The sequence below is a fragment of the Microcebus murinus genome, chromosome 11 (genome assembly GCF_040939455.1).
Source record: "Microcebus murinus isolate Inina chromosome 11, M.murinus_Inina_mat1.0, whole genome shotgun sequence".
NCBI classification, from domain to species: domain Eukaryota; kingdom Metazoa; phylum Chordata; class Mammalia; order Primates; family Cheirogaleidae; genus Microcebus; species Microcebus murinus.
In genome coordinates this window covers 31153300-31176124 of record NC_134114.1, presented here as the reverse complement: position 1 = coordinate 31176124, position 22825 = coordinate 31153300, and the positions used below count along the sequence as shown (strand labels likewise).

The 22825-nt window shown below is 38.5% G+C and overlaps 1 protein-coding gene across 1 annotated transcript in view; it reads left to right on the top strand.

The window, feature by feature from the left end:
* The window catches only part of MROH2B (maestro heat like repeat family member 2B), a 61481-nt gene that overhangs the window by 7355 nt on the left and 31301 nt on the right, over positions 1-22825 (top strand). Inside the window, exons 7-20 of the mRNA XM_012777780.3 lie at positions 2334-2488; positions 5719-5859; positions 6214-6306; positions 6398-6467; positions 7757-7870; positions 9169-9242; positions 11144-11266; positions 12910-13023; positions 14613-14769; positions 14908-14948; positions 15585-15726; positions 16298-16341; positions 18875-18982; positions 21662-21778. Of these exons, the coding sequence (XP_012633234.2) occupies positions 2334-2488; positions 5719-5859; positions 6214-6306; positions 6398-6467; positions 7757-7870; positions 9169-9242; positions 11144-11266; positions 12910-13023; positions 14613-14769; positions 14908-14948; positions 15585-15726; positions 16298-16341; positions 18875-18982; positions 21662-21778 (1493 nt within the window). The remainder of the gene's footprint in view (positions 1-2333; positions 2489-5718; positions 5860-6213; positions 6307-6397; positions 6468-7756; positions 7871-9168; positions 9243-11143; positions 11267-12909; positions 13024-14612; positions 14770-14907; positions 14949-15584; positions 15727-16297; positions 16342-18874; positions 18983-21661; positions 21779-22825) is intronic.

Below are 22825 nucleotides of genomic sequence, written 5' to 3'. Positions count from 1 at the left end.
AGTATTATTAGCCCATTTTACAGAGGAGAAACTGAAGGGCATGCAATTTTTCCCACATGATGACAGAGTCAATGAGATACAGACATGGTGTTCAAACCTAGGTCTATAGGACCACCCAGTTTATGCTCTTTTCACTGCCCTGTACAACCTTCATTTCTATTGGCTGCCTTCTTTCATGGGATCACCCTTTCTCTGCAATGCTTGTGAGCACTTCCTAGCTTTTAGCAGTAGGTTAAATTCTGGCATCTGATTATAATGTAATATCATAAAAATGAGAAGTAAACAAAGTAACCAAAATACAACAGTCATAAAATCAAGAATAATAGGCAAGTGAACTATGGTCACAAATCCCCTCTAACCAAAACTGAAAGATAATGACAGTAATCAAAAATCTACAGAGAAGAATGTGCCCTGGAATCCCTGGGAAGAAGCACCTGCAGTGCAGAGGGAGGCTGCTCACGTGAGACACGAGACCTGAACTCTCGTCTCTGCTCAGCCACTGAGCCACCAGGTGACCCTGCCCTCTTTTCAGTACCAGTTTCACTCTGAAAGCATCAGCAGTGATTGCTGAGATCCCTTTCCGCTTCTACCACGCCCCAACACTACGAATCTGCAAAATGTAAAAGCCCATACTGTCAGGAATGTCTTTTTTACCTACCAACCAAGCCTCTTCGATTCCATTTTGCCCATTTCCTCTTGTTCTGTCATCAACAAAGATAATATTTTATATGAAATATATCGAGAATTTACCATGTGCCTGAACATTGCCCTGGGTATTTTAAGATTATTATTTCCTTTAGCCCTTGCAGCAACCCTATTATATAGGTAACATTTTTCCTCCATCTCACAGATGAGAACATTGGGGATTTGCAAGGTTCAACAACTTGCCTCAGGTCACACAGCCATAAGAGCCAAGACTGTCAGCTATGATAGTCTGACTCAAAGATCTGAGCAGCTAGACTGGATTAAATCACTTTCCAGTATTTATTACTACCCCTACTTTCTAGTACAAAGTTATCTGAGTGCCCTTTTTTTCCCAAAGCAACTTTTTGCCTGACTGCCACTAAAGAAGAGGTATAAAATTTGATAGGCATCCATCCACCCGTCCTTCCTAGCATATCTAAATCATTCATTCAATCAGCAAACAAGCAGTTGTTGTGCTGGCTGCTTCAGATACTATAAACCCCTAAGCCAACAAGACATCATCCCTTCTCTCATGTTGCTTACGAGCCAGTGGGAGACACACACAGAAACACACACACACCAAGAAAAAGAGTATGATGTAGTAGGAGATTCTCAAAGAAATCAGGAGTTTGGAGGGGCTGTGATGAGTCAATAAACGGCTAGCTCTAAAGCTGAAATACAGAGTCTTTTCCAGAGTATTCTGGGTATGTGAGGTGTTCGTGAGGAATGAACTATGAATTTTCTCTATCATCTAATGAAATAGGTAGCTTGAAGGCTGAAGGAAAAATATTATTTGACACACTTGATACAATTGCGTGGATTAGTGATCCAAGTGGTACTTTCGCAGGCCCAAGATTTGTTTAAATTTTACTGAGGTTAAACACAGGCACAGAAAATCACACAAATCAGAAGTGTACAAGTTGATGAGTTATTACAAAGGCAACTTATGGCCACTACTTGAGTCAAGAAGTGGAAGATTATTGGTGCCCAGAGCCGCCCGGCTGTTTCCTCCTATGGGTAACCACTTTCCTGATTTCTAACACCATGAGTTTTGCCTGTCTGTGAGATTCATATATGCTGTACTATGGAGCTGTAGCCCCTTTTTATTTCTATATGCTATTATATGTCTATACTATAATTTATTTTTCCATTCTACCTATTCGCAGATATTTGAAATATTTTCTGTTGGACACTATTATCAAAACAAAAAGCAAATATGAACATTCTTGTGCAAGTCTTTTGGTGCCTATATATACACATATCTAATGCCTATATACCTAAGAGTGGAATTGCTGGGTCACATGGAATGCATATACAACCAAAGAGTTTGCCAAAGCATATGTGCCAACTCACATTCCCACCAGAAGTATTTAAGAATACCCAGCTATATCTTGGTCTTGTCAACACTTGGCATTACCTGTCTTAAATTTTAGCCATTCTGGGTTATAGGTAGTAGTTTCTCCTTACAGTTTTAATTTACATTTCACTAATGTGGCTGAACATTTTTTAAGTGTTTATTTGGTACAGTTGTAAGATAGTATAGAAACTATTACACATTCGCTAATCATCAGTACTATTTTCTCAAAATACTTTATGATCCTTCCCATCTTTATATTTTTCTCAGTCTGTGGTTGTGTTTTTTAACGTAGCCCTTGAGAAGTTCAGCAAGGCCATTTACAAGTATGTCAACCACTGGAGAGATTTCCCTTATCCCAGACTGGATGCCAACCGACTATCTGACAAGATCTTCATGCTGTTCCGGTATATAATGGAGAAATGGGCCCCCCTGGCCTCGCCCATGCATGTGAGTGGGGCTTCAGGGTGCCTCAAGCTGATGTCCCTCCATGCTGGTTGACATTCTTCTTCTCTTTGTGACATGATAATTAAGCTCAGTTCTTTCAGATGCTATTGGTTGTGTGTTACGAGGTTTATCAAATCTTTCACTCTTTTCCATATATTTTCAATCGCTATTCATTTTTTCAAATATTATTTTTTGAATCCCCATGACATCTGTCCCAATGCTGGGATATAATAGGGATTAAACAGACCAAAATTCCCACACTTGTGAAACTGACATTCCAAATGTTTGGAGAGAACAATAAATAAAATAGAATGAGTAAAAAATGCAGAATATTAGCTATTTCATGTCTTATATATCATAACCTATATTTCAGCTGAGTCACTAATTAGGAAAAACAGCAGTCCACAGAAATTTCTTTTGTGTACGAATATCATGATTAAACAAAATAAAATCTAAAGAATGCATTTACTTGGCTGCTCCAAAATACTGCAATGCCTTACAGAGAATAGATTGCTAAGTACATTCACATATGTCTGGCTTTAAAAGTGCATTCACTTTATCTTGCTTAATTGCTATAATTTTTGTAAAGTAGGCTAAATTATATCCTATTTAGGTCTCTTCATTGCTGTATTATAAAAGGTTTAACACTTAGCACCTTCTCTAGTTCAGTCTCTTTTCTATACTTTAAACTATTAAAGTATTTTATTTTTTTATTTTTTGCCATCCTATGGTAGTTAAATCATTAGCAAACATGGAACCTTTAAAATATCCTGTAAAAGTCTTTTCTTCAAGGCCCCTTGAAAACAAGGTTCAATGCATCCATTTGGTGGCTATTATTCTTGCTTCCCACAGGAAGGGCCAGGCAAGTGAGCAAGAAGTTACACAAGTGATAATGGAGCACAGGGAGGGAAGCACTTCACCCCCCTGGTGAGCTGCAACATTGGAAGGGAGCCCTGCAGCCCAAGAAGCTGCTCCCCACAGTGAAGACGCAGTCCCTGAAGAGGGAATAAAACCCACTGAAGCATAGGTTGGAGATGGGCTAGCCAGCACACTGGAGTGAGTGTAGTGGGAGAAAAGGAAGGAAAGAGAGGAAAGAAGATAAAAGGTGGAAATAAATGAAACCAGAAAGATGATCTTGGCCACATAATTAAGAGCATTCAATGCTACATAGGGGTTTGAACTTTTTTTAAGAAACGAGAAACCCTTGAAAGGTCTTAAGCAAGGATTTGAGTATTATACTAGAAATATCACTCTAATATCAATGTTAAAGATGGATGGGATACAGGGGTGGATTAAGACAAGACTGCCAGTTAGGAGGCTATAAAAATATCCCAGGTCATAAATGGTAAGGAGATCAATTGATATAGTGTCAGTGGTACTGATCAGATGCTGAAGAATAGAATTAACAGGACTTGGCAATCAATTGGAATTTTATAATGAAGAAAATAGAGGCACCTGGGTGATTCTTGTATCTCTGACTTTAGTAATCTTGAGGTCACTGAGTTGAGAAAACAGGGGGAATATCAAATTTGGGGCCATGCAAAATGGATTTTATGTAGACACCTTAACTTGACTGCCTATGGTATATTCAAGTGGAAATAGCAGTAGGTTTGAGGATATTCAGGATTAGAGTTACAAGAAAAGCATAAGTCCACCTAAAGAAGATAAGTTAAAAAAAAAAAAAAAGACAAGCAAAACCTGGATATATAGATTTGGATATCATTATATAAGTGGCAACTGAATAAATGGTTTTAGATAGAGCTGCTCAAAGAAAGTCCACAGAGTGAGAAAGTGCCAAAAATAGAGTTCTTGGGGGCATCCAGAGATGCAAGGGAGCAAAGGCAAAACTCGTGGTACTTTTAACCACTTCGGTACCAGCGTCGACTACAGTCGACAGCCACAGATGAACAGGCACAGCGACTTTAGCCGAGAGCCGTGATACGACTTTTCTTTTTTCATTTATCAAAATAAAATTGTGAACATTTAAAAATAGCGTAATGAAAGCATGTATGTATATGTTACCTATTCTGATTTACATTACAAGTAAAGCTGCCTGTAAAGTAAAACAAGCTTTCAGTGCTTTAGAGCTTTCCTCATCACACAAGAGCAAAACGGGTTCGTCATCAATGCACAGCACAAACTATCGTGTGGACTATGAGTGCCGGCTGTGGGCAAGGTTTCGCGGATGGTGAGTGTGGTACCAAAGTGATTAAAGGAGTAGAAGAGCCAAGCAGAATGAGATCATAGAAACAAAGAAAGCAGAAATTTTCAAGAAGCAAAGTAATATCTACATGGACTCATTGTTGCAGTGCTCAAGAGAAAAATCCTGACAAGTGTCTATAGCATGGAAATGTGCAGAAGAACCACCCAGATGACACATGGTCTTGAGTGAAATAAATGGTGTTTGTCATTAACCACTAAATTTTGAGGTTGTTTGCTATACAGTAAAATTCAGCTGATACAAAAAAATTATCATATAATATTAAATGGGAAAAACAGAATATAGAACTATATATTAAAAATGATATAAATTTTTAAGAAATTAAAATGCATAAAAAATAGGAAAGAGTAAGTCAAATGAATAAAAAAATATTAAAATATACCCAACAGTGGTTACCTATAGGTACTGCGGGTACTATGTTTCCTTTTGCATCACAGTATTTGTGATTTCTATATTTTTACAATCAATATCTATTACATTTATATTTTATACGCTGGAAGTTGCTCATTTTCTACATTATGTGGAAGCCAAATTATAGTGGATTGAGGGGGTGAATGGGAGGTCAGAAGTGGAGATAGAAAATGTAAATAAACCACTTCTTCAAAAATCCCTGCTCCAAAGAAAATGAAAGAGAAACAGAATTGGGAGGAGGATAATAGGAGAATAGCGGTGGTCAAAATATGGTGGAATCAATGAATATTTTGTAATATGAGGGAAATTTTAAATTCATTAATATATTGAAAGAAACTATTAAAAAGAGGTTTAAAACTAGCAGAGAAGGGCAAGTATTGAAATGAGTATCAATATAAATACAGACATAGCTACAAATACAAGTTTGTCTCATGCGATGATCTTAACCTGAACATTTTTAAAGATTCTCAAGAACCATTTTTGCGGGTGAAAGCAGTGACAAAATTTTGTTTGGGGGGGGATGGTGGTACCTAAAGCTCCTGGTGCCCTGAAAACGTTTTAAAAGAGTATTAGAAATGGTGCTCGTTTGCTGCCTTTACAGACGTTGCATATCATTAAGGCCCACGGCCCCACCGTGAGCCTGCTGCTACATCGGGAAGACATCTGTGACTACGCCCTGAACCAGGTGCCCTGGCTCCTGAGCCAGTATAAAGACAAAGAGATTGATTTCCACGTCACTCAGGTAAGAGCCACTCCCTAAAGGAACTGGATCAGAGAACCGATGGAAGTAAGTCTCAAAAGAGTCTGGGGAACTTAAACTCCCTTTTGGGCAGCTTGAACTTAAATGCCTCTTGGGGAATACGAGGTGGAAAAGAGGTCAGAACTGGATGCTGGGAACTCCAGAAAGGGATTAAGGATTTCATGTCAAGCTGCTGAGGCACTGAACAAGATAGAGGGGCCAGAATCACTAAAGAAAACTTGTAACTGGAGGAAGGTGACGTGTTTGTTCTCACAAAACACAATTATTTGCCCTCCACGTCCTGTGCTGTTGCTTCATTGGCAGCCTCCAGCTAACCTGTGAGAACTTCCTTTCTAGAGTCTTAAACAAATATTGACAGCAACAGTCCTTTATGATATTGGCCTTCCACGGAGCTTGAGGAAATCCATCTTTATCCATTTACTCCAGCAGGTAAGAAGACCATGTGGTCAAATCTGATGGTTAATTTTTAACCGGCTTTCTGTTTCTGACATCCACTACCTGATTTTTCCTCCCCATTCAGATCTGCAGAGTTCCAGAGGCTCCAGTAAAAGAAAATGAAATTGAAGCCTCGACCTGTTTCCTCATTCTAGGTGGGACCCAACATCCAGGAGGTTTTTAGTAAAACTGTCTCCATATGATGACGATGACAATGGTACAGGATGTGCAAACTGTCACATTAGTTACTTTCAGACACACACACACACACACACACACACACACACACACACGAGGCATCTTCAGCTCACAGTTTTCTGTGCCTGCCCCTCTCTGCACAAGTTCCCAGGAGGCAAAGGATAGGAAGAGTGACAATTATGCCAGGGTGCCTGGAACTGGGGTTAGGGTGGGGAGGGGGTACCAAGAAGACAAAATTTTCAGTTCTCAAACCAGAGAAGTCCTAGGAAAATTGAGATAAGTTGGTGACCCCACAAATAGGAAATTGCTTTTTTCTTGGTATTTGAGATTATTTGAAACTGTATCAAATCTGAAGTCACCCTTTTTTCTCCCTATTCATCTCTTATTATCTAAGCCTCTAGCTATCAGTCACTTCCCTTCTCTCTCTCTCTCTCTCTCTCTCTCTCTCTCCTTATTGCCTTTGGACCACAAGCCCTCCAATGTCTGGTTAGAATGCGCAACACAGGTTGTATGGGAAGCACCAAGGTCCCAGGGGCAGGATACAAAAACTGTGTTCCAGCAAAGTCTCTGAGGATGAGACTCAGCATCTCCCACTCCTCTGCCCTCCCTCAATATGTCCCTTCTCCTAGCTCACTGCATACTATTCCATCATGTATGCCTTATGTACGTGTACTTTTCTATTTCTCCCCTGGCTGGTACCTCTGTCTCTATACTTTCCTCTTCCCCCCTCACCCAGCCCCAGCATAATTCACTGACAATTTCCCAAACTACTCTCCTCCAGCCAGGTGTTTCCTCGTCCTTCCCTGCTTCAGTCCCTGCAGCTCTCTAGCATCGCAGCTGGTGAAGCATCGCTCCGATCTCTGCCTACATCTTCATGTGGGGTTCTCGCTGTGCCTCTGTCTGTGTCTCTTCTCCTTTTCTCATAAGGACACCAGTCATAACGAACTGGGGCCCACTCTCATGACTTTATCTTAACTTGATTACATCTGCAAAGACTCTAATTTCCAAATAAGACCCCATTCACAGGTATGAACAGAAGTGGCCTAGGTAGAGAAAACTCTCTTAGTGACCAAACTGCTTAATTAATTCTGTGATACTGAAGAGGCACAGACATAATAAAGCCCAATTACCAACTGAAGAATGACTTTGACAATCTTGAGGACAAAATTCCCCTCTTCCCAATCACAAATATTTTACCTAAGATGAAAATGAGTCCTTACAACTCCAGTATTTCTTAAACCTGCAGCCCATTCCAACCCTGCTGACCTGCTGGAATTTTTTGATGAACAAATAAGAAATAATAAGGAAGCCACTCGAACAGGAATCCTGACTCTGTTAAAATCAATTATCAATGCTGAGGGTAAGCAATGAGCATGAAGCCAGAGAGGTTTATTTCGTGCCAAGAAGCAAACTGAAGCCTATGCATTCTCCAATCCTATCCTGTGTCTTTCAGATGCTTACATCATGCAGAAGGGGAAACTCTGTCTTCTCAGTCTTCTACAATCTATAATCCTTTTCAGCAGGCATTTTCAGTTACCTCTCTTCTCGAATGATGTTTATGGATGCACCCAGTTGAAAAGAATAAGTAGAATTTTTGAGAATCCAATTTAGAAGTCTTAGTAGGTTGGTTAAGTTGTCCAATAAGCAGAGGGGGTGGGAGGTGGGAGAAGTGTACAATTCTGTAGAGATTGGTAGATTTAGAAAAGAGCAGAATGTGATGAATTGCCATATTTCATTAATTCCAGGAAGCACACATTTCCATAATATTTAATGCATCTTACAATTGATAGCTCCTTTAATTATAACTGGCCACTACTTTTTGGTACAATATAAAATAGTTGTGCTTCATGAAATTTGTGATATCTTAGATTCAACAAAATATAAGAATTCTTTTGCACAGAATGATATAGTTTTTTTGAAATTCAATTAGCACTGTGATCTACAGAAGAATCAGCAGATAAATATGAGGCAGTCTCACAAAATTTAGGGCTGATCCATCAGGCATGATGTATTAAATCCACTGTTGCTGCAGCCCCAACTCCTGGGCCATGGAACTGGGTCACACATCAGGAAGTAAATCTAGCCAAGCTTCATGTATTCCAGCCACTCCCCATCTCATGCATCACCGCCTGAACCCTGCCTCCTGTCAGATCAGTGGTGGCATTACAGTCTCCTAGCAGAGGGATCCCTAGTGTAAACTGCGCATGTAGGGGTTCTAGGTTGCTCCTTATGAGAATCTAATGCCTGATGATCTGAGGTGGAGCTGAGGTGGTGATGCTAGCGCCGGGGAGCAGCTGCAAATAGAGATTATGATTAGCAGAGAGGTTTGACTGCACAATAAATATAATGTGCTTGAATCATCCCAGAACCATCCCCTACCTTGGATCTGTGGAAATTTTCTTCTGTGAAACCAGTCTCTGGTGACAAAAAGATTGGGGACTGCTGCACTATGGAACCTAACATTTTAAACAACAATAAACAAATGTAATAGGAAACAAAAAAGCACTACACTCTGCATCTAGAAATTGAATGACATAAGATGTTAAAGACAAGAGACTTTGCAATTATGTATCACAATTCTAATGAGTTTTCCTCAGTCCTGGAACATAATGCACTCCTGCTGAGTCAGGCCTCTCGATTTCTCCCTCTGTTTTTCAGAGCCCAGGTTGAGGGATCACATCACTTCAATTGAAAGAACAGTTCAACTTGTCATGGCTGACCTCAGTATAAAAGTAAGAGAATTAATAGGGATTTTTATTTTGATGATGGTAGTTTTAGGAATAAATGCCATGATTTTGATGCATTGAGGATCTACTTATGAGATTGCTTTATATAGAGGTCTGTGATCAATTCTATGTTTAAAAGAACTCCATCCTTTCCAAAAAAGTAAATTTCATCAATGTAGAAACCTAAAGTATATACAGTTCAAGGGCTTCTCAGTGGAAAAAATATTTTTGCCCAGAGCATCATTCTTCCAACACACTTCTGAAAGTTTAAAAATTATTTGTTAATTATAATATCTCTTCCTCCAAATATATTAATAATAATCCCAAACCTTGTTCTTAGCATATCCTATTTATGCTAAAAATAGCATATCCTATTTTTAAACCAGGCAGCACCTAGAGCAAGTCCTATACATAGTAATTGCTCAATATTTCCAGATTATTTGATAATTATAAATTATCAAATTATCTTCTTGAATTAGAAGACATAGAACTTAAGCTGGGAAAAATTTAAAAAAAAGTAGCAATTATTGTATTTTTATATAAAAAACACATTTTGTTTGGAATAAACTCCTACACAGAAGCCAGTGAAGAGGAGAAATCTCCTCTACGAGGCTTAGGTTGTCAGTGACTATGTTTAAAATAACAAAATCTTTGCAGTAAGCAACAATGGAGTGATTATACACACACACAAATATGCACATGTATACATATATATCCCCATAACTGACCAAGCCAACAGAAGAATTATGATAAGAGTTTAAGGTAGAATAAAAAAGCACAGATACTTTAAGGAAGGCTAGCTCCCCAGGCAAAAATAGAGAGAAGGTGTTCCTCTTTCCCCCTATTTAGGTAGACCCCTCAGTTCCTTCATGATAACTGCTTTTGCCACAATATAGCCCTGCCTTCCTTTTCAAAATTATTATTTTTTCCCATCATTTATTAAAAGACCCATTCATTAAGAGATTGGTTCTTAGCTTCCTGTCCTCCGGGGAAGTAGTCTATTATAATAAAGAAATTAAAACCAAATTAATAAATATGGTATAAGTTCATAAAACCTCACTCCAGTTCCCGAGGCCAGATATATTTCAGAATTCATAATTTTTCAGATTTTAGAAAAACATTGCTGTGACAGTAAGTCACAACTAAAATCCATTAATAATATTTCTGCAAGAAAATGTATGTATATCCATACTACATAGAATAAGACAGCAAATAGCCTTAAAACAGTTCAGTTTGAGTTTTACCACCAAATGAGTTAACATCAAATTTAAGAAATAAAATTCCAGTTTTCAGAGTTGTTTGGATTTTGAAATTGTGAATAAATGATTACAGACCTGTAGTTCAACATGCTATCTTTTGCTGAGTATTCTTAAAGTGAGGCATTATTTTAGTCCAAAGTTACCAACATTTCATAATATATAGTAATAGAAAATATGTTTGGGGGAGCTGGGGAGAAAGATTTTAGCTAAAGAGGACATTTCCAGTGACTCTTTCATAACCTATAGGTCACTTTCTTTCTGCTCCATCTATTTATGTAGGTTAAGCATCCCTAATCCAAAAATCTGAAATCTTAAATGCTCCAAAATCCAAAACTTATTGAGCACTGACATGATGCTTAAAGGTCATGCTCAAAGAAAATGCTAACTGGAGCATTATGGATTGTGGATTTTTGGATTAGGGATGTTTAACCAGTAAGTATAATGCAAATATGCTAAAATCTGAAACAATCAAAAATCCAAACACTTCTGATCCCAAGCATTTTGGATAAGGGATACTCAGTAAGTAGCATTGTCCAATTTATGCTCCTTTTTGAAAAGGTTCCCACTAAATGATCCTTAGGGTTATAAAATAGAAGGTAAATCTGCCAAAGACAGTAAAATGTTGCCCCTATATTGTTCTTACTCTAGGTAAGAAATTCCACCCTTCTCCTCATCCAAACCATGTGTGAAAAGTGCTACATTGAAGCTCGGGAAGGATGGCCTTTGATTAATTATGTCTTCTCCCAGTTTGCGATGTCAAACAGGAATCTGGTATGAGGAGGCTACAGTTTTAAGTGCTGCACTGAAACAAGTGCAGTTGACTCAACTGGGCTTTTTTAAAAAATCACTGGGGTTCAACTAAATAACTGATTTGAATTAATATTTTAGTCTTATCAAATTTATTGATAATTCTTTTCAGCCTCTAGTTTTCTCAGTTTGCTTTTGCTGATATCCTTTCTATAATAACTTACAATAAAGACCTTAGGTTAAATCACTGTTTTCCCTGAGGAGGATGCAAAGTGACCTCCAAAGACCTGGGTTGAGTGTGGTCTGGAGAGAAGCAGAGAGAGTGGATTGCTTTAGAGAAAACAAAAGAGATACCAATATCGCTGGACTGGTGTCTTAGTCCATTCAGGCTGCTATAAAAAATACCATAAACTAATGGTTTATAAACAATAAACATTTATTTCATACTGTACTGGAGGCTGAGAAGTCCAAGATTCAGTGTCTGGTGAGGGCCCAACTCCTGATAGATGGTGCCTTTCACTGTGCTCTCACATGGTGGAAGGGGCTAGCGAGCTCTCTGGGGTTTCTTTCATCAAAGCACTAATCCCATTCATGAGGGTTCCACCCTCATGATTTAATCTCCTCTCAAAGACCACACATCCTAATACCATCACCTTGGAGGTCAGAATTTCAACACATGAATTTTGGTGGGAGACAAACATTCAGACGGTGGCAACCGGGGTCAGCTTCCTTTGGCTAAATAGGCTGAAAAACATGTGCTTAAGATCTCAGCCATCTTAGCAAGTTAGTCACAACTGAAATTACAGTCCACTCCACAAAGGAGCAGTTTTTTGAAAATTTTTGCCCCAGAGAAAATGGCAAAAGGAGAGACAGAATATTTGGAGTTCAAGAGAAGCCTCACAAGTTTTGCTTTTCTAATTTAGTTAGGAATGTGTTTTGCAACCCATTCCTCCAAGGGGCTACTTTCAAACAGGGGTTAGATGTTAGAGATCCCTGGGCCCCATGAGTCCCTTATGTTGAGTAACTATGTAGCTGGGTCCCTTGAGATTTTGGTACCATGGCATTTTTTAATGACTGAAATAATGTACAATTAGACTAGGCCCTTGACTGTTTACACATGTTAACCCACTTGTTTCCTGCTCAGCACCCCTTGTTCTCACAACAATTATTAACTGCTGATATGCTGTTTCTTAACAAACATGAAGAGATAACACCAGGCTCATGAGGAGAATCCAAAAGTTTATTTTGTGGAAAGAATGAATGTCCCTGAAAAGGTGACAACTAATTGCTGACACCAAAAAGTCTGGTTACTCAAGCCGTTTGTTATCTGAGACTAAAAACAACACAGAATCCCACCACCATCCCCCATCCTCCTGTCACTCCCCAGCCACATACGCTCCCTGCTTCATTTCTTATGGGAGGACAGATCTGAGAGAGTTTGCTCTCCCGTCTTCTCACTTTGGCCAAATTGAACAAACCTTTCTTTGTCTCTAAGCACCAGTTTTGCAGTGTTTGGCTTTAGCTGCACATCAGATACACAAGCCTGAATTTGGAGTCCTACAATAACTACGTCCTCCACTCCAGGGTCTGATAACATATCCAAGCAAGGTCAGAGGAGACCAACATTAAGGATTATTCACAAGCCACCTGTTTTATCTTTCTTAAAGGAGAAACTAATGAAAACTAATTCCCATGAGGGTGAAAAGAGAGAGAAATCTGTCCAAGAAACAAGTCTTGAGGTCTTAAAAACCCTGGACCCATTAGTCATTGGAATGCCTGAGGTAAGGGATCCTTTGTTACTGCTTATAGTTACTTTCATCATGTACCTAAAGCTCTGCCCATTTAGAAGTAAAGACACAACTTCGTACTCCATGTATCATCAGCTTGTTGATGACTGACTAGAGGAAGTATATTCTGTTGCTCAGTGTCCAGTGTATGGTGGTTCCTCAAAAATAGATATCTAGTTAGTTAATTAAGATAATTAATAAACTATCATGTATCTGAACAATCCATGACAGTTTATAAGCACCTTAATATATTATTTCTCTTCTTCCCCTAACACATCTAGAAATATTAAGTCATTATTGGTGGCTCTAGTGCAGTCAATGCCAGCCTTTCCTTAGGTGGTAAAAGCAGTCATTCTCAGGCCTCAAGGGAGACCTAAGTAATCTGAAACTCAAGGGGGAAAACCTTGGAATCTTTATTTTCCTTAAGGAAAATAGCCTGAGAATGCATTTAGTTGTCAGAAGTATATGGCACAATCAGAAGATAATCAACAGACCACCCGATTTAAGTAGATCAGAGCTTCATCTAAGATAGTATGTGTTTCTTGAATTGTCTTAAATGCAAATTTCCAGGCCACATATGAGACCAACTGAGTCAGCACACCTGGACATATGGGACCCATGAGTCTGCTATCAAACAAGTTCCAATATTTTAGAAACATATTAAAGTTTAAGACCTGAGATAAAATGATGAAATGATGAAAAAATAGTGTAGGGCCACACTCTAAAGGGACTAGAATGCTAAACTCCTCACTTGTGATTGATAAACCAATGAAAATTTTAATCAAGAGCTAAAAATTTTAAATGATAATTATAGAAAGCCAGTGGATTGACCCATGCATAGACAAAGAGCAAACAGGCTATATATCAGATCAGACACAACTTATAGGAACTACAGCAATGTCATTACTATAGGAACAAAACATGGAAGGGCATGGGAGATCTTACAGTGAAAACAGGTCTCAGTTTGGTGATTAAATATAGATGAGAAAGAAGAGGGAAGAATACGAATTGACACCAAGGTTTCTATTAGGACAAAGGAGTTTTATAAAGGACACAAAACATACTGACTAAAGAAACTATAGATGTTTCAGACCTCCAGAGAAGGAATATGAGAGCCCAAAGCACAGAAAATAACAGCAGTCTATTTAATATCCTCTCCCAATTGTTCTCACTTGGGGAAGTCCCACTCCAACTCTGTAGTTTGGGGAAATATATGGAGTATTTTTGGTTGTCACATTAACAAGAGAAATACTGGCACTTGGTGAGTGGTGCCCAGGGATGCTAGACTTCCTACAGCACCTAGAACAGTCTCTCACACTGAAGAAATATCCTGCCCCAAATTCCAGCAACAATCCCCATGGAGAAACTCTGACCAACACTCAGTAAAACTAGCACCTGAAAAGGAATGTGTCATGCAGGGATTTATATTATTTAACAATTTCATCTTGACTTGCCCTGAAGAGCAAAATAATAACAAATAAGAGAAAAGCTTCTAAATCAGAGGGAAACACACAGTGAGGACCAGGAAGAAATAATGAAAAAAGACTAAGTAATCCTTGCGTCTTGCCCTGTGTTTTCCACAGGTGTTATGGCCAAGAATCCTGACTTTTGTGGTACCTGCAGAATATACAGAAACTCTGGACCACCTGTTTAGCATCGTCAGAATTCTGGTTATGGCAGAGGAGAGGAAGAAGCAGAGTGCCAAAGAATCGACAGCACTTGTCATCTCTACAGGATCTGGTTTGTACCTTCATAAACAAAGCAAAACTTTTCTATTCTGAGAGATTCATTTCCAGAAAGGCTACTGTGCTTTGATCTTACACCCAACCTCGATCTCTAACCACTACAGTGATGATGAAAATTGCTTTCTTTTTCTAGTGAAACTCCCTTCACCACAGCAGCTACTGGCCAGACTTCTGGTGAGTGAGTTACAAAGAGCCAAATGTAGGATAAATTTAAGCTGATAAAGATAATTTAGTTCCAAATAAATGCTAATAAAAATTACACAGATACTCCAAAGCAAAAGAAACATTAAAGGGGCATAATAAATGTTCTACTATACTAATGACACTCATGAATATTTATTATTGGCAAGATTATCTTCTCACTCTGAAATGCTTGTTAAACTTTATGATTTTAAAATAAGTACAGACTGAATCTCACACATATGTGCCAGCAAACAAATTCCACATCAATTTGGAATTCCCTTCTCTCCCTCTGGCCACATATGTAAAATCATTTTCTCAAGCACTATATCCATATGCCCTTATTTAATTAATAGATAACGTCTAAGTGTTGGTTCTTCCCATTTATTTTTGATTGGTGGTTTCCATGTACTTTTTTTACTTTTATCCTCACACACACAAAAAAAAATTGGGCAGAAGGACTAAGTATTAGCTTCACTCTAGAATAAGAAAGAACAAACTGTGATGATTTTTTAAAAGATTATCCAATATTGGGATCAAGGGAATCCAGAACAAAAGGAAAAAGGAAAAGATAGGTGGGCCTTTTAAATAGCCCTGAAATTGATGACAAATTTCTCTTCCATCCTCCAGGTAATATCCATGCTTGCAAGTTTAGGGCAATTACGAGGGGCTGGTGCAATAGGACTTTTGAAGATATTGCCTGAGATGATTCACCCAAAATTGGTAGACCTGTGGAAAACACGCTTACCTGAGCTCTTGCAGCCTCTGGAAGGTACAAGGCAGTGGGATTAGGTCCTTACCCAATGAAGCAAAGAGCAGGAAGAAATTACGCACCATTTCTCTGTATAAAGCCATTGCTCATTTTAGACAATAAAAATACTCAACTTGATATGCAAGGTAGACAGCTATGTTTGTTTCTTTTTTTTTTTTTTTTTTGGTATTTTTGTTTTTGCTCGTTATGTTCTATTTCTCCACCAATACTCATACTATGAGAAGACCTAGTGGGTAACATTCTGAGAAGGAATTTTTACTTTTGCTCTGATATCCAGAGAAACTCTCTTTTAATATTTTTCTAAAAAGTTATTACTCATTTATGTTAGAATATCAAAATATGGTCATTTCGGTAGTTACTGTTGAAATTATCAAAAAGACTAGATTTTTATCATGGATTGAAGACCTTCTCTCCACCTGACTAGCACTTTAAAGTTGCCAGCATAGAAAATTTGATCTCAAATAAACATCTGAGCATGGAGAAGCTTGAAATGGGATTCCAGTACCCCAAGGCAAGGGAGAATTTGAGTCTTGGATTTTTTTGCAGTTATTGCATCAATTTTTATTTCTAGGAAAGAACACCAGTATTGTGCTATGGGAAACCATGCTACTCCAGGTAAGGGTCGTTTCTAGACTAATTGTTGATGATGGGGTGATGAAATAAGCCAAAGTTACCATCCTAACTAAAAAGAAGTAGTACCCAAAGGGTAGTAACAACATTTATTTTTCTTGGGAAAAGGACTAGAATGTTAGGAGTGATCACTTAAGGATAATGCTCTTTAAATTACCATAATTTGAACAGCAATCTTAAGCTTTCAATTTGATTAAGAATTTAAGACAATTTGGAAGACTCACTCAGTAATATTTTTCCCTGTGTGTTTCTTAAATCTTCTTTAATTTTCAAGTATTTTTTCCCTCTCCTTGCAACTTCATTCTTTTACCATTCACATACCAAGTTGTATGGTTCCATACAACTTCATTTCCTTGTCTATCTGCTGCTGTCTGTCTTTTTTCCTGATTGCTAAAAACCAAAGGGCCACAGTGTATCCCTTTTCCAGAGAAAAAATCTCCTCTCTCACCCATAAACTTTTTGGACCTTTACAACTAAACAGTGCCACAGGCAATGCCAACTTCCAAGCATGGTGGATTCCAGGCAGGAGTTGGGCATCAGCTTTACAGAGATTTTGACCTCAGGAACCTTCAGGAGGTCAAAGAGCCCACAGACAGGTAGCTGGTAACATAGGTTTCCAATTTATAAGCCACCAACATAGGTAAATTGCCTGAGGCTTCTTAAAAGTGTTGATTTTCAGTGCCCTCTCCACAGCACCTCCCCTACCTCCTATCCCCACCTCTTTCAGAATCAGAATCTCTGGGGATGAAACCTGAGAACTGGCAGATTTTCAAGGCTGCCACCAATGATTCTCACCCAATACAAGTACTAATATTGACTACTCCAGTCCCCTGGTCCTCAACTATAGGATCCACCTCTCCTTCTGGTTCTATGCTTCCTTAATTTCCTCCTCCCTCTGTAGAAATCATACCAGATTTTCCCCTGCTACCATTTTAAAATAACTGTTTTTACTAGGAAGGAAGTTTTTTTCTTCTACTGGGGAGGCTTGAAAACACAGTCCTTTTTCCCCTTCCAGTGTTGATTATATGTCTGGTCTTTTTTTTCTAAAACTGTCTACACATGACTTCTTCCCTTAAACTTCCAAGGCTGTTTAATTTCTTTTCTTTAAAATACCCACTAAATGAGCTCCTATTAAGGAAATACATACTAACCTTTTCACTGGTTTTGACATTAAGTGCCCTTTTCTAAGTTTAAAGTAGAAAAAAAATAGGAAAAATAACATATTTTAGAAATTGCAATGGGTTTTGTCCTCCAAAAAGACAAAGACACTTTTTTATTTATTGTTCAGTGAAGAACATGAGTTCAAAGGACTGATTTTGACCCTGGCTCAGAACAATGGGTGAAACCAAGAATCTTTAGTTACTAGAGTTGAAGTTGGCAAAAATATACCTGTATATCTAAATGTGCCTGTTCTTCAAGACATTTAATTGTTGATTACAAAGATCTCTTTCCTGGTTTTTTTAGTATATAATAAGCCAAACTAACATCTAAAATAGAGTTTTTCCAAATGTTAACTTCAATTTAAGTTTCAGATTGGACTTTTTCTATTTTAAGTCAGCAATTTTTATTTAGGAGGAAAGAAAAAGGCAGGCACTTAGATGGAGTTATTAATATTTCCACATTCTGTGTATCTTATTCTTAATGGGAATTCAGAACATACCAGAAAAGGGGTTTTAAAATAAACTAAGAAGAAAAGTTCTTAAGGAACCAGTTATTTTATGGGAAAAGGAATAATGCCATTTAAGATATATTTGTTTATTTATTTATTTTTTTTTTGAGACAGAGTCTCGCTTTCTTGCCTAGGCTAGAGTGAGTGCCGTGGCGTCAGCCTAGCTCACAGCAACCTCAAATTCCTGGGCTCAAGCGATCCTCCTGCCTCAGCCTCCCGAGTAGCTGGGACTACAGGCACAAGCCACCATGCCCGGCTGATTTTTATATATATATATTAGTTGGCCAATTAATTTCTTTCTATTTTTATGGTAGAGACGGGGTCTCGCTCAGGCTGGTTTTGAACTCCTGACCTTGAGCAATCCGCCCGCCTCGGCCTCCCAGAGTGCTAGGATTACAGGCGTGAGCCACCGTGCCCGGCCTTAAGATATATTTGTACTTTTATTTATTTATTTTTTATTTTTTGAGGCAGAGTCTCACTTTGTAGCCCAGGCTAGAGTGAGTGCTGTGGCATCAGCCTAGCTCACAGCAGCCTCTCCTGGGCTCAAGCGATCCTCCTGCCTCAGCCTCCCAAGTAGCTGGGACTACAGGCATGCGCCACCATGCTCAGCTAATTTTTTGTATATATATTTTTAGTTGGTCATTTAATTTCTTTCTATTTTTAGTAGAGACGGGGGGGGGGTGTGTTTCACTCAGGCTAGTTTTGAACTCCTGACCTCGAGCAATCCGCCCGCCTTGGCCTCCCAGATTGCTAGGATTATTTGTGCTTTTAAAAGATAAAGTAACAAAAAGTATCAAGGAAGCACACTGAACAGTCACACTCATATCTAACTTCTACTTCCTACAACAGCTGCTCAAAGAATCCTTATGGAAGATCAGTGACACGGCCTGGACCATCCAGCTAAGTCGAGATTTTACCCAGCAAATGGGCAGTTACAACAACACCTCCATTGAGAAGGTTGGTTTTTCAGCTAAGGGGGGACCTTAGCTTTTACTGTGTGATCCAAAATGGATTGTCAAGCTCCATCTTGTCTGTACTGCAACCAAAAGGAGGGAGGAATAGTTAGGAAAAGAAGTTCTCTCTTTTTAAGATCATTTACTGAAAGTTGAATACTACCTTCTCTTCACTTCACATTTGACCAAAACTTACTCATATGGCCACACCTGTCTGCAAGGAAGACTGGGAGGGATAATGCCTATAAGATACACATGTGTCTGACTAAAACTCAGGGGTTCTTTCCAGAGGAGGAATAAGAATGGATACTGGAAGGCAAATAGCAGTCTCTGCCACGACACTGGTTTAATGTCAGCTATGCCTCAGTTTCCATTATGCCAGTCTTTGAGGCTGGCTATTAGAAACAATCTACTGCAATTTAACAAAAGCTTAGAGCTGCAAAGAATGCTCAAAAGCCAGTTCTTCCATTCCTCTATATCCAAACAGCCTCTCCCTAACCTTCCACCTTGTAGCCATCCATTCTAAACGGGGTTTAAATACAGTTTCTGCTGCTTGCTGCAAATATAGCCTTAGTTCAGTTATCTAATCTTTCTGGACCCTCACTATACTCACCAATAAAGTAGACACCATACCCACCTGTGAGGGCTGTAGTATTACCAAGCTTCGATGAGATGAAGTATATAAAGTCCCCAGTTCAGTGCCTAGCATAAGGTGTGTACTCAACATAAAAGTAGCTTTGATCATGGTCTTTATTATGTTAATATCATTCATAAATTTATTTTCCTGGGAAAAATATTTAACTCATATCAGTTCCAATATTAAGTATTTCTTCCCACAAATTATTCATTAACGATCTTCATCTCTTCTACGTATTTTCAAAATTCCACTCACTGATTGACTCCCTAATGTGGTACAGAGAACTGATTCTCCAAAGTGGCCTACCAACCCTACCAACACATCAAAAAGACTTGGTGAGCAAGTCTTATCACACAAACTAGCCCTATGCACCTCATGTCATACCATTCATCCAACAGCTTCCAGACCCACAAGATTACTCCAGGATAATGTTGGTATGGATAGGCAGAGCAATTTAAGCAATGAGCTTCCTTGTTGACTCTCAGTCCTAACACTGAACAGAAGTAAAAGTGTCCTAATTAGCTTTTGCTGCATGAAAAACTACCCCAAGTGGCTTAAAATAACATCCACCTCTTTAGCTCACAATTTTGGAGTTTGACAATTTGGCTTGGAGTTTGACAATTTGGGCTGGCCTTACCTGGGAGGTCACCTGATCTCAACTAGGTTCACAGGGTATATGGAGGTTGGCTGGTCTACAACAGTCTTAACTAGGACAGTTTATTTTTATTCCTTGTGGTCTCTCATCCTCCAGCAGCCTAGCCCAGACTTCCTCTCAAGTTGGTAGCTGCAAAGCATACAAGGTCTCTTGAGGGATAGGCTCAGAACTGGCCCACTATCACTTTTATTACATTCTAATGGCCAAAACAAGTCACAAGGCCACCCAGATTCAAAGACTGGGAAAACAAATGCCTTTCTTGATTGAAGAAGCTACAATGCCCCATGGAGAGGAGACATGGATGGAGGTAGGATAAAAAAGTTGTGGCTGTTTTTGCACTGCACAGTTGGGTTCCTGATTTCTTGGATTCTGTGGCAAATCACAAAGCAGGAATACACAATATACTGAACCCAAATCAGCCGGGAAGCAACAGTTCAGGAGGCCTGGAAGGCACTAAGACTAACCTTTTACACCTAAGTCAGATTTTCCCCTTTATGACATCAATTATTTTCTGCAGCATAAGACTTTCCCAGATTCTTTCCAAGGTAGAATTAAATAGACCCTAGCAGCCTTGCCCCAAGTTCATATTTATGTCTGTGTTGTACACAATTTTCCTCATTATAATTCCCTTATCATAGAGAACTTTTGCCTGGACAACTAAGAGAGGAGGGGATGCTATCTAACCAGAGCCTCGCTCTGGCTAGGCTGCTGTCAGACTGATCTGCACAAGTTCTTCTGAATGTAATACTTTAACTCCATCTATTTCTATTAGCGTTTCCTTTCCCCCTACTCCACGGATTCCCCTCTGATCAATAAGGGCCATCAGTAGCTCCAGCCTGTGAGCCATGCTGAGTCCTCAAAGTGGATCACCAACTGGTCAGTTTCCTCTCCTGCATGTGACGAGATGGAGATTCTAAATAAGGAGATTCCAATTTGATATTATATAGCTATAAATGATTTTAATCTTAGAAAACAAATTAAAGCCGTCTTCAAAAGAAGTCTATTTTCCTTGAGCATGTTTCTTCAATGAGCATTTGTTAAGCAAATATTAGCTATAAGGAACTGAACAGTGGAAATAATGCATAAGACCTTCTGCTGCCCAAAACCCAAATTGTGAGCATAGAGACAAACAAGCAAATCTAAACATTACAATAGTGAGTGAAGGTATTTTAATGGCAGGGCACAAGTTATAGAAGAGGACAGGTCGAGGGCAGATCCTAGGGGAAGGAAACACTTTCAAGAAGAGATAATAGTTGAGGTACGTGGCTATTATGTAGTTATTAAGTTATCTCAACTTCTTTCCTTCAGATGACTATTTTAACCTTTTCACTCTTCATCAGAGTCTTGCTTTCCAAACTTTAAAATCCTCTTGCTTGTCTTTTGTTTTACAGAAATTCCTTTGGAAAGCCTTGGGAACCACCTTAGCATCCTGCCAAGACACAAACTTTGTAAGCTCACAGATTAAGGAGTTTCTGTTTGCTCCCCACCAACTGGGAGATCAAAGACAGGTAGGACCTCTTCCTCTCAACTTCCTATTATGATGATGACAAACCAATCCTACCCACAACACCTCTGAAAGCTTGTATGATAATGTTATACTTAACTAGAATTATCCATGAATACATTCAGAATAGTCCAACAAAATTTTTCAGAGACATGAGAGTTCCCTATTTAAATATCAATACTTCATTTTTAGCCAAGTGTGTGAAAATATTTTAAAATGAATTTTAATCATTCTCACTTTGATAAACTTTTATCTTGGCTTTATAACTTAGAGTATGATTGTGAACATCAAAATCATTTAATTTAAAAGCTGAAAAGGGGGGGCATGGGCAATATATGTAACCTTAACACTGTACCTCCATAATACGCTAAAATAAAAATAACAAAATAAAATAAAATAATAAAAAATAAAAAAATGAACTTTTTTTATAAAATAAAATAAAAAAGATAAACTTTTATCTTGGCTTTATAACTTAGAGTATGATTGTGAACATCAAAATCATTTAATTTAAAAGCTGAAAACATCGAGGGGGGAGGAGGGCATGGGCAATATATGTAATCTTAACACTTGTACACCCATAATATGCTAAAATAAAATAAAAAATTAAAAAATAAAAGCTGAAAACAACCTCATTGACCATTGGTTTTCAATCTAGAGAGACCATAAGTACAACCAAGAAAGCTTATGCAAAACATTTATTTTCTACCTTAGCCTAGGCCGGAGGGCCTATATAAATGGGTAGGAGTGAGAGGATGTGTATCAAAAATAAACAAACAAACAAAAAAAACCAAATAAACCAACAACAACAAAAGAAACCTCCCCAGGCTAATGAAACCCACCAGTATAAAAATATTGTCTTGTGTTTTGTTATATACCCTCCTCAGAAATTCTGAGATATTTAGGGTTCTTTCTCCTACATTAAATGACCAGAGACCACTAGACTTTACTGAACTTTGAATCTGCTTTTATATTACTATTATTTTTTCCTTGCCAGATAGTGTTAACATTTCTTGCTTTGGGCACTATTTCTAGCTATTTCCATTTTAGTTTT